General features: G+C 49.6%; 1 protein-coding gene across 1 annotated transcript in view; it reads left to right on the forward strand.

Annotated features, from left to right (window-relative positions):
- LOC142594309 (uncharacterized) overlaps positions 1 to 12,495 on the forward strand; it is a 99,410-nt gene that overhangs the window by 51,339 nt on the left and 35,576 nt on the right. Inside the window, exons 7-9 of the mRNA XM_075716913.1 lie at positions 6,136 to 6,401; positions 6,504 to 6,763; positions 6,806 to 6,891. Coding sequence (XP_075573028.1) covers positions 6,136 to 6,401; positions 6,504 to 6,763; positions 6,806 to 6,891 — 612 coding nt within the window. The remainder of the gene's footprint in view (positions 1 to 6,135; positions 6,402 to 6,503; positions 6,764 to 6,805; positions 6,892 to 12,495) is intronic.

Genomic DNA, 12,495 nt, shown 5'->3' on the forward strand with positions numbered 1-12,495 from the left:
GTTTGGTTACAAAATAAAAAGCTAAGAAATTTTCTTTGGGGGTGGCTGAAGAGTTCCTCCGCATGTCCACTATAAAATAGGACTAGAAATAGCAAAACCGAAGCTAACCAGGAAGGAGTCAATTTTTAAAACTATTTTAATTGGAACTTACAAATAAGCCAAGTCCCTGCCCCCACCAGCTCTCGTTTCTTGTTGGATTTACTATGTGCCAAATCCAAAACTGAATCATGCAGCTGGGGTTGCAGAGGGTTTAATTACCGTATGTGGCAGTGTGGCTGTAGGAAGAGGCTTGTGGAGAGCATGTAACGCTTGGTCCTTGCCTCTAAGCCTCCTTTGTGCCAGGAGGAGAATGGGGAGGTAAATGAGCTTCCTCCACCTCCCCCCTGAAATGAGTTTTCAGACCCTTTCATATTTCAGATGCTCTTCTCCAGATTCCCAGCTGTTGGAGTTGGAGGCTACAAATAATGCTAAATATATTTGCTGGGCAGCTGTTGGAGCGGGTGGTATGGAGCTGCTGCCAGTTTTGCCATGGTTTGCTAACAAATTATGCAGGCTGTGGACTGCACTGTTCACGGAAGAAAGTGAGCTAGTGGCTGGTAATTGGAGTGCATTAAGAGGAGTAATTAGCATCTTAGCCTACCCAGAAACTTCTCCTGGACAAGCCACAGGAGGTGGGTGCTGGGAAGATGGACAGCAGTCGTATCTATGGCCAAGCATGAGCTTTATGGGTCTGTTGAGGGGTTTGTGGCTAGAGCTGAGGGCACTTTGTCTATGGGTCTGCAGAGTGTCCGAGTCTGCCCCATGCCCTATGGTTCCCTTCCCGAGGTGGCCACAGGGCTCCTTGCTGGGGGTGGGCAGGGAATCAGCCCCGTGGTTCTGTACTGGGCTGAGGAGGGTGAACCAGCTGCTTTCAGGTCCCTCCGGTTCCCCTTTGGCTCCTCTTGCACCCTCTGTGGGAAGGTTACCTTGCAAGGAATGTGGTTGCTCATAATTAACAGCTGAACTGTTTTTAAGATGTACAAATGAAAGAGTCGAGTTTTAGCCAGAACACTTTTTCTGCAGCTCTCTATTTTTGATTTCTTGCCCAAAAGGACTTTGTAAAATAAACTAGGGGTGGGGGGTTTAATGGTATTAGTTGTTTTTTTTTTAAAAAAAAAAAAGTGCTGTTTTAGAGTCTGTGTGTTACAGAAAGTCTGTGTGACCACTGCCAGCTTGCAGTCATCCTACTTAAACAGAAACAGGACCACAAACCAAGTTAGTTAAAGCTAATGATAGGGGAGCTCTTAGCTGGATTTGAAATCTGGCTTATATGTTACACTGAAGGAGCCTCTGAAGGGTTTTATCTTTGTGTAATTGAATCCATTGATTCTGATACATTTGAGAAGACTAATTTAATTCAGGGTGCTGATGAACATTGGCAGGCAACTGTGGGATGGTCTCCGCATCAGCTGGGTGAAGTGTAGCTATGTAGTGGCTAGCCTGGATGAATAGTGTCTGCTTTTAATACAAACTGTCATTAATCCCTTGGGGCTCCCTCTCCCTGATGGCTGGTAGTGCTGTCTGGCAAGGAAAAAGGAAAGAAATGACTATGCTGTGTGTGAAGGGGCTACAAAATGGAGATGCAAGGAGAAAGCCCATTATAGTGAGGGCAGGTCTCTGCCTTTCCTCAGCTCTAGTTTCACAGCCTTGTTTTGCCCTGGACCCAAGTGTAAGGAGAGGGAAGGTACGTACCTGATAATGTGCATGATGGGAAAGAACTGAGGGATCCTGCCTCATCCACCTGAGAGCTTGTACTGCCATAAGGGACTGCAAATCCAACCTCACAGTGGGTAAAGTTGATGCCTGGCAGCTCTGTCCTACCCTCCCCACATGTTGCATGGCTTCAACTCCTGTTCCAAAAGCTTTGGGGTTAAAAAAATGCCTGAGTGGTTGATAAGCAGATCTCTGTGGTTTTCTTGAGATTTGGATCTTACCTCCATGAGAAAGACTGTAGACTCATGTTTGTGAGTTTGCTGTAGGGTTAGAGGCGAATGTGGACAGCAGGGGCTATTGCTGGTTTGCTCTCTGGGCTGTGTGGATGCTATTGTAAGGGAGGAATGCTCTTTCCTTGGTTATTTTCTAACATTTGTGAACAGCTTAAGCTAAATCACAGGACCTTCTGCTGGAAAGGTGCTATGTTCCAGGTGGAGTTTCTGATTAGCTAATGCTTATCTAAGGGCAGCAGGGAAAGGGCTTGTCCTGCCCCGAGGTCCCATTCTCAGCAGTCCCCACTCAGCACAGTGCTTTGTGAACTGCAGGGTAGGTCAGCACAGCTCCCTGATCTGGCTGAAAACTACTCTAGCACCAAACAAAAAGAAAAAATCAGTGCAATTCTAACTCAGTGCAGCGTGTGTCCACATGGTGAATTTTGCCCAGCTTGCAAGTGTTTGCTTGGACCAACAGCCGCCATCAGCTTCCCAGGCTCCTCTGTTGCTGAGCAGAGGGCACAAGCTGGCCAGGACACTTGGGTGAGGGCAAGGACGTGCCAGCTGGCCACACTCGAGAGCTTGCTGTAATGCTCCAGGTCCAGCCTGTCTGTGCTGCAGATGAGCAGCACTGGCTGCTCCCATGCTCTCACAATTTGAAGTCTGATTTCCCTCCACCTTGAAGGCAGTAAAACTGCTGTGATTTAATTGAAGGCATGTTTTCATTTGTTCCAAACTCTGCAGGCTCCTTTGTTGTACATTAGCATTTCTCTCGATGAAAACAGCTTCATTGCAGCCTGTCCCCTTCAGGTGCTTTGTTCTGATGACTTTGTGCAGAGCTTTTGCTGCTTACTTTCCTCAATGTCCTTGAATTTTACCCAGACATTGGGTGACATTTAGGAAATGCAGTCTTTATCTTGCTTTGCTCTTCAGGGCTGCAATGGTAATGAGCTCACTTGGTGATTGAACTGCAGGCTGGGTAATGCCCAAAGGAAAATCTGAGAGCATCTAATTGCTAAGGCCAGCTAAAGGGAGCTGGCTGGAGATAAAGCTGGAGAATTTCTCTTCAGGGAGCTGGCAGAGGTGGAGGGCCAGAAGGCTGGGATCTGTGTCTTCCCGTGCTGCTCGCTTTCTCCGGAGGTGCTTGCTTTCCCCTCCGTGAGCACAGCCATGGGTCAGCAAGCTCATGTCCCTGGGGCACAGGGAATGCTCCTCTCCACTGGCAGTTTTGTTTGGCAATGAAGTGAGTGGACAAGGCATTGCAGGATCTGGTCTCGAGAGCTTCCTAACCCTGAGAAAATTCCCTTTCAGAATTAGGGTAATCTTTTCCTTTTCCAACTCCTCCCTTCTCTCCCACTTTTTGCATTTTACCCTTCAGCTGCATCCAGTGGTTTCCAGTCTGCAAGGCAGGACCACAGGTCCTTGTTAGAGGTCTCTGGGGAAAGAGGGGCTGGCTGGTCACCTCCAGTCTTTGCTTCCCCACTTGCCATCTCTGTTTCCTTTGCTTTTTGTCTTTTCTGCCTTATCCCGATCTCTCTCAGCTTTTACTCCTTGGTGCTATGTTGTCACTTGCCTACTTAACACCTACCCTAGACATCATTCTTTAAAAATATGGCTATCAATGCCATTTGGGGCATAAAAATCCTGGTGACAGAGGAATGTTGTCCCTTGGCTTGGGACATAGCGCTGGCTGGAGGAGCAGAGTAACACCGACACATTGACGTTGCCATTGTCTCTCCCTTTGGGGGCTCAAGTGTCTGTCTGCAAGTGGGGTGACAAATTTGTGCAAAGGACTGAGGAAGTGGGAATATTCCTGTTTTCCCAAAAACCTCTATACTCAGAGCCTGTCTTGGCTCAGAAAAATATTGTCTCTTTGGGTGAGTATTATGGCTTCAAGGGGAGTCAGGGGTGGTTGGCCTCAAGCCCCTCTCAGTTGCAGCTTCAGGGATTAGAGAGCACCAGGGGTCAGGTAACATGAGATCTGGATGGGACCCAGGGTGGGTTACTCTGGTACCTACATGTAGTCTTAAGTATATTCCTCGTGTATTTACCTACTGCAGAATCAGAGGGACCAATGAAAATGAGTCCATTGTGGGTCTGGCCATCCTCCTCCTGTGGGCATGAGGGTGGAGATGCTCTGTGAAGGTGTCCAGAGATTGTGTCTGTGGCTGGTATCAGCAGTAGTTTTTTGCACTGCTAAATTTTTAGGAGGATGCGGATTTGTCCTGGTTAGACTTCTTGTGGGGAAAGTCTGTCTGGGGTAGCTTTTGAAGGGGAAAAATGGTTGTCAAAATACTTCATTTTGATATTAAAAAAGAAAAAAAAAACAACACTTTTTTTTTCTCATTTGAGGTGGGTTTTAGCCTATAAAATCACATGTGTATGAAAGCTTGAAATCAAAGTAAATTCTAACAAATTAGATATAATAAGCAAAGACAGGACCCCCCCCAAAAAGTTTTCACAATCAAGAACGAAGCATTTCAGCTGCTTTTAAAATAAACTCTTCAAAGTTGACATTTGAAAATTGAAAATTTAGGATTTTTCACTTTTCCTCCCCACTTGGGATAGGAAGAGTTTGGAAATCTCTGATCTGATGGCATGGCATCCAGCAGCAGAGCAAAGGCTTCAGCAGCTCCTGCTGCCTTTGGAGCTCCTCTGCCTCCCAGGGCCCTCCAGAAGTAGGTCTTGGCCAGAGCTGGCTCCCCTGACCCACCCATATCATTGGGTGCTTACCTGCAGAATCACTAGCTCTGGCAGCAAAAGTGTTTTTCTACTTGTTGTTCATGCAAATCCAACTTGGTGCTCCCAGGCGAGCATGCATCTTGTGTCTGTGGTGCAGAGCAGAATCAGAACCAAGTAACGCATTCAATCAAAAGAAGAGAGGATGGGAAGGATGATGGGATGACTATTCCATATCTCCTTGTACCTCTCTGCTCCCCTTCTGCAGCCCCACAAGGCAAGCACGGGCCTGCATCTCCCTCTAGTGACTTCTCAAAGACTATCTCTTCATCAGTTGCATGGCACCACCACCAAGGAGCCACCGGACAGGGCTGAGATCCAACTAGCTCTGCACCAGGTTGTCTGTGCTCCATGGAGCTCAGTGGGAGTGCAGAGCAAGCTCTGAGCTGGGGGTGGTGGGTGTACAGAGCTGATGGAAATGCTGCCAGCTGTTCCAGGAGAGGTGAAGGTCCTTCACACCCATCAACCAACCCAACCCTGGCTCTGTGCGTATGTGGCTCACTGTGCAAGCCCAGTCTGAGACACTTATACTGGTGCTGGATGTAAAAACAATCTACATTTTAGATGCAGGTAAACTCACTAAGGTTTAACTTCTTTTTTTTTCATATTCAGTGCTTTCATCTTGAGTGTAGATATTTCTATCAACGTTGCTGTTTTCTTCCATCCATGTTGGTACCCAGGCTCCACTGGTTGTTGTAGGGCTGAAAGAGCCATTGTGACCTGCACTGTCCTGCAGGGACCATTTAGCGAGGCAGCTGAAGACAGAGCCACTGCCTTAAATTAATTTGCCACAAGCATCCAGGAGACTCTACCCAGGCTTGCATCTGCCTTCCCTTCCCAACCCTCAGAGGTTTACCAGGAGTGCTATTGCAGCTGCTTGGCTGGGAAGAAGATGTGTGGTGGGGGTTGCAAGCTCCTGTACCATTCCCCCAACATCACTAGGAGCCTCGAAATATGCAGAAGCAGCAAAACCAAAGGCTGAAGGGGCAGACCGATCCCTGGTGTAACTCCATGCATTTGCTTTAATTGTTTAGTAATTGCTCTCAAGCTTGGATTTCTGTCATTAAGCTACAGGCTCTTCTCTCAATGCCCCTTCAGCATAGAAAATTGGGGGGTGGATCATTGCAGTGGGACTGTGAGAAGGAGTTTCATGTTAGTGTGGTCGACGCCAAGAACTGGCTTGTGTCCTTTGTGGAGGGCGAATTTAGTTTTGTAGATGGCTGGACTGACCTTACCATCACCAACATGCTTCACTGGAGCTCGGGGGCTCCTGCTGGGGGCTTCTGCCAGGGGCTCAGAAGCCCTGGGCTGCCTTGTGTCCCCCATTGGCACTCATGCCTGTGGGAAATTAAGTAATACAAAGTGTATTGAGCAGGGAGGGGGAAAAAAAGTGAAAACTTCACATTTCATTTTTTTCCTTCTTCCTTTTCAGGACTCCAGATCCACTGATTCAGATTTGGCCCTGGGGTCACCTTGGACATGGGAGGATCCCCAGGAGACCCTCAACCTCCAGCCTGATGGGAGCACCTTGACTTCACTCTCTGCTACTGAGATGCCGTTGGCTGAGGAGGAGGAGGGGAGCATTTCTATTGAGGATGAAGGGTTTGAGCTGTTGAACTCCACCTATAATAAAATCACCGGCCCTGGCAGGCCAGGGCTTGGCAGGAGCAGCCCGTGGGTCACTGGTAGCTCTGGTGAGTCCATAGTCATGGCTTCCTCCGTTTCTCCTGTGCACCATCACAATGGCTGGGTGCCTGATGATGCTTTTATCTGCCCAGGACACTCCACCAAAACACACAGAGCAGCCAAGAAGGAGCATGCCTTCAACCCCCGGGAGGAGAATGTCACCACGGAGAAGCTGATGGGCAATGCGGGCACCCGGCGGTGGCTCTTGTCCAGCAAACCCGGCGACGTCATCACTGACCTGGACATGCCTGTTGCCTTTGCTAAGGTCTCCCCATCTGCACGTCAGGCAGCTGCCCCCAAAGGAAACATGCCCAAAGGTCCCCTGGGGACAGGGTCAGCAGCAGGTGTCCTGAAGCATCCTCCAGTAGCAGTCAGCCCCACTGTCCCAGGGCTCAGGGACAGCACTGCCCATCCAGGACGCCCCATCTTGCTGGTGGCACACAGGCAGCAGGGTCATGTGAAGCCGGGACCACCGGGGCTGCCAGGACCGCCGGGGCTGCCGGTGAGTGGCCGAGGTGATGGCTGCTGGAAGGGAGTGATGGATGGTGGTGCATCTTCCCCTCCAGAGTGGGTGGTGGGCGCAGGCTGCTGAGCTGTGGTGCCGGCACATTGCTGTGGGAAACTGTGCAGGGAAACCTTCTCCATGCAGGCAGCATGGGGCTGTGCACCAGCCTGGCCCTGCAAGAAGGTTTTTGGATGTCCCTGAAGAAACATCACTAGCATCTGTAGAGGGATAATTCCCTTATCCCCGCACCCTAGAGATGGTCTCAAGTCATTTAACCACGTTGTCAGTCTTCATTTCACCCTAGTCCTGCCCAGAGGCAGGCTGAGGAGCTCAGATCAGGGCCAAGCCATCTTCTCCAGCCCCTGTCCCTGCAGTAAACCCCAGGCATCAGCCCACAGCCCTCGCTGGCATCACTGCCCTTTGCTTCTCTACCACTGTAACACCCCAAAATTTGTGGTGGTTCAAAGCAGAGCACTGAATTTGTCTTGAAATAAGTTTTTGATTATTTTTCAGATTATTCATCCGTTGTAGTAGATGAAAAAGGGAAATCTAAAAAAAAATGGTAAACTTAAAGTAGATAAATCTTTAGAGAATTCATCAGTCTTCATTGAGAAGTAGCTGAAAAAATGTTTTTACATATTTTCACATGTTTATTTCTTCTGCCAAAACGATTTTCCTAATTTGGTTAAATTTTCTTAAAAATTCCTCTAGAAAATCACATTTCATTTACCCAGTGCCACTGCCAGAAGTGACCATGGGCACCTTCTCCTCCCACTGGGCAGACACCCATGTGAAAGTCATCTGGGATGCCCCAAGCTCAGGGCTGCCCTGTGAGTTGATCTGGACGCTGCAGGGCAGGTCTCCACACTGCTGTTGTTACAGCTGTTTGAGGGACCTGACACTAAATTCATCATCAGTGAGCCAGGCTTCATAGGATTATGGTTAAATTTAAGACTGCTAGCTTCCCCCTTGAGCCATCTCCTTGCTGCTGCAGCTATAGCCTACAAAACCAGAAGAAAACAGCAAAAGGAACAGATGCTGAAGGATAAAAAAATCCTGGGAGCGGAGGAAACGTCATGGCGTTTGACAGCCCTGCTGTCAGCCAGCAGGAGGGGAGGCAGCATGAGAAGGGGACCCAGCCAGGAGGCAATTGCTTTTTCCCCCTTTGGAAAACATTGAGATAGGTTTTCTTTTGGTCATGAGCATCCTGGGTGGAAACACAGGTACAGGCAGCTCCACCCTGGCATTAGGAGTTTGGGTTTGAGATGCTGGTGCAAGCAGGTGTAGGCTTGAAGCTCTGCAGTGGCACATGCAGTGCATGGTTAGAGCTATTATTTTAGCTAAAATTATGTGCTGAGCCTGGCAACCTTTCACAATGTTTTGTCACTGATCCTCAGGGCTGAGGGCAGGCGGGCTCTGCCCTTGGTGCTGGTTCCCAAAGGATCTCCTGCCTCCTTAGGTCTCCGTCCCACCAAGCCCCTTGAGCCATCCTGAGCCATGGGGGGTCTGGGCACATAGAGCCTGTTTTGGGGCTGCTGCCATGCCATGCCTCAGTTCGTACCCACACACCTTGCTGCTGCCATGCCCCATGCTCATAGTGATGCCAGCAAAGGTGTGATGGATGTTTTGGGTGTTTAAATGTATGCTGTGGAAGTGAAACCAAAGAATCATTGCCCTTGTGTTGGAAAACTTCATTAAAAGGAATTTGGGGGTTTTCCTTTGAGAATGGGACTTTGCCTTACCCCTGTTTTTGGCAGTGGCGATGTGTGCCAGGCTTGTGGCTCACCCTCTTACTGCATCACCTCGGACAGCCTTGCAACCGGGACCTGGGCACAAGGCAGGCTGGGTGTCTGAAGGTGACATCTCTCATTATCCTTAGAGGAAAGATTTAGACATAATGGGGTTTTAGCATCAACATTTTCACTTGTGGGGTTTTTCTCCTCCTCTTTCACTGGCACTGTCGATTAGGGAAATCAGCAGGGCATACACTGCCAGCCCTGCCACACCATGCGATGGGTTCTCTCCCTCAGTGCAGGTTCGTGTACATCTGGTTTGCCACCCTCAGAGATTTTTATGCCTTTGCAAAAACACTTTGAGTAGCTGTTCCAGTCGGGAGGCGTGGATGGAGGCTTATTTATCATCCTGCCAAGTTCTGACCATGCCCTAATGCTGTTCAGGACATTTATGGACTGAAGACCCTGCAGACCACATGCCCTCAGTTCCCATCCTAGTCATCATCCACTGTAAAGGCATTGGAGATCAGTGGGGAAAAAAAAAAAACAACACAGTGTGAGAAGTGGAAAGTGTTTCATACTTTAAAAGCTACTGATTTTTATGATCTTGCTGATACTCCTTGCAGGGATTTCATTGTGTTGCCAGTATTCAAAAGCTCCTTGACTTTCATAGACAGTGTTTCATGGGGGTTCCCAGCTGTTGGTACATCCCCACAGGCTTTTCTTTTTCTTTTTTGGTTTCTGTTACTCAAACTTAGCAGTAGCTGTTTAGGAGCTGAGATGTGGTTTCTGTTTGTAGGCTTAAACTGAATCCTGCTGGAGGCATCTGGTGTCAGGGACAGAGTGAACTCAGGCAACAGGCAAATGCAAAGCCTTCCCTGTGCTTTCCTCCCAGGAGCCATCCGCTGTTCCGCAGCACCCAGGGCTGCAGCCATCGGGTCATGCTGCAGGAGAGATGGTGCTGTGGAGTGGTGTTGCATGCAGTTTGGAGGGCAAAACACTGGCTGCCTTCTTGATGAGATCTCTTGGATTGATTTTCATTTTTCTCTCCTGAAATGTTACAGCCCTTGGGTTCATTGTTCCTGGTGCTCTGAATTGTTCTTTTTGGTTTGCACAAAATGGCATCAGCTTGGGAGCTGCTTAATGGAGAGAAGTAGATGCCATCGAATTTCAGGGGGTGCTGTTGTGCCCATGGCTCAGTCCTGTCCCTCCACCGTACACTAGGACTGCATGTGTTGGCTTTGCAATGTTGGTGTTCATGCTGGGGGTGGCCATGGCCAGTGCCTGGGGAGGAGCAGGAGGAGGAACAGCTCTTTCACCATCTCAGAGAGGGTCCTGGTGCATTTAAGTGTCCTTGGTGGAGCACCGTGACCCACCAATGACCACACTGGAGGAAGGGTTCATTGGGCACATCAGCTGCTGCCATATCTCAGCTGTGGAGCCAGGGCAGTGGGTGTCCACACAGGAGATAAGCTAGAGGCTGCAGCCAGAAGAAGTGACTGGACCCCATAGCTCTTTTGAGGGGGATCAGAGGGAGGCAGGACTTACTGAAGGATCTAATTTATTTCTGCACCCAGGGTGGAGAGGAGGAGCCTGTCCCCAGGCACCTTGCAATGGGCACGTGGTGCTCACAGTAAAATCTCAGTCACTCCAAACTGGGAACCTTCCAGCAGAAGTGGTCTCTCAGCAGCATGCATTCAGCTCCTTAGAGGAGGGGTACTGGGTGGATAACTAGAGGGGCTACCTGGCACTGGGACGGGTCCCTGCCCATTCTGGTGTATGTTTTAATATTGGGTGCAGTGGGCAGAAATTGCTCTATTGGAGAGGTGGGCCTGTGTGAACATCATGAGTTTCAACAAGAACAAGTGCAAGGTCCTGCACCTGGGACGAGGCAACCCCCGATATCAATACAGGCTGGGGGATGAAGGGATTGAGAGCAGCCCTGTGGAGAAGGACTTGGGGGTACTGGTGGATGAAAAGCTGGACATGAGCCGGCACTGTGAGCTTGCAGCCCAGAAAGCCAACCGTATCCTGGGCTGCATCAAAAGAAGCGCGGCCAGCAGGTCGAGGAGGTGATTCTGCCCCTCTACTCTGCTCTGGTGAGACCTCACCTGGAGTACTGCGTCCAGCTCTGGAGCCCTCAGCACAAGAAGGACATGGACCTGCTGGAACGGGTCCAGAGGAGGCCACAAAAATGACCAGAGAGCTGGAGCATCTCTCCTATGAGGCCAGGCTGAGAGAGTTGGGGTTGTTCAGCCTGGAGAAGAGAAGACTGTGAGGAGACCTTATTGCGGCCTTTCATTACTTAAAGGGGGCCTATAGGAAGGATAGGGAGAATCTTTTTAATAAGGCCTGTTGTGACAGGACAAAGAATAATGGATTTAAACTAAAGAAGAATAGATTTAGACTAGACATAAGGAAGAAATTTTTTACAGTGAGGGTGGTGAAGCACTGGAACAGGTTGCCCAGAGAGGTAGTGGAGGCCTCATCCCTGGAAACATTCAAGGTCAGGTTGGATGGGGCTCTGAGCACCCTGATCTAGTTAAAGCTGTCCCTGCTCACTGCAGGGGGGTTGGGCTAGATGACCTCTAAAGGTCCCTTCCAACCCAAAGCATTCTATGATTCTATTTTACCTCCTTCAGCAATGATGGACTTGGTAGTGTTAGGTTTACTCTTAAGAGATCTTAAGATCTTAAAGTCTTTTCCACCCTAAATGATTCTATGACTCTGTGATTCTAATACCAGGGTTTGAAAATCAGACCAGAGTTGCCAGCATCACTGTCACTGCATGTGCCATTTGTCATGAATGCGTACCATACATGAACTGAGCTTGGGGGGCATGGCTCCCAGTCCCCAGGGAGGGGGAACTGAGCCACGGAGCCCTGTGGGCTTCAGATCTGGGTACTTTAGGTCATCAAAGTCCCTTTGGTGAAGCATCCCTCAGTGGCGAAGCTGTTTCTAGACATGTCGCTTGGCCTTTTTACCCATCCCATCAACACAAGGCAGTGAGGTCAGGGCTGGCTGCTCCCCGAGCAGGGCTGCCTCAGTGGTCACAGGGATGCAGCCGTGGCCGTCCTGGGGTGGTGGTAATTCAGCGTGGATTCCGAAACTTGCTACCGGGCTCAGACAAGACTGTTTGCAAGCTCAGAACAAAAACAGCGGCTGTAATTGAAGCCATCAGAGCTGCAGCTCTGCAGCAGACATGCAGGTAGATGCTGTGCTGCAGCCTGGCATGTTACCAGTCTCTGCTGACATCTTCTAGGTAGATTTCTTTCATCGAGAAAAGCCAGGATCTCCCATTTGACTTTGTTTCTGTCCGGACAGATGCTTCAGTAAGCCCTGAAGTGGGGTCGCCGCTTGGCCAAAATGTGCACTTTTGACTACAGATGGGCTAGACCAGATCTCACACAAGTTAGAAGCCACAGATGTTTGCATCCTCATCCAAACTACTGTTTGAGTGTGTGGCTGTGATCCAGCTTTATGTTTTTTTTTTTTTTCTAACACACTGCCTTTCCTCACCAGGTGTCAGGAAATGTGCTCCTGCTCCCCAGCCATATGGTCTGGAGCATTTCTGTGATGGGCGCCTCAGGATTACGCCACTCAACTGGCCCAGCAGAGCTGCTTTCTGAAGCCAAGGCAGGAGAGTGGGAAGGGAGCAGCATAAAATAGGATGCACTTTCCACCCCACTGGTCTTTGGGGTGTTTCTCTGAGAGTTGGTGCTGCTGGTTTGCTCTGAGTCAGCTGTTTCAGTTCCTGCTTCCCTGGGGCCAGGATGGCCCTGGCCATGGCACTGGTCACCCAACCACCATGAGATCTCCCCTGGTTGCGGGGGTGCCCCTTCGGGGTGACACAGCTCTCCTCCTTTGC

Source organism: Pelecanus crispus, chromosome 9, assembly GCF_030463565.1.
Source record: "Pelecanus crispus isolate bPelCri1 chromosome 9, bPelCri1.pri, whole genome shotgun sequence".
NCBI lineage: Eukaryota > Metazoa > Chordata > Aves > Pelecaniformes > Pelecanidae > Pelecanus > Pelecanus crispus.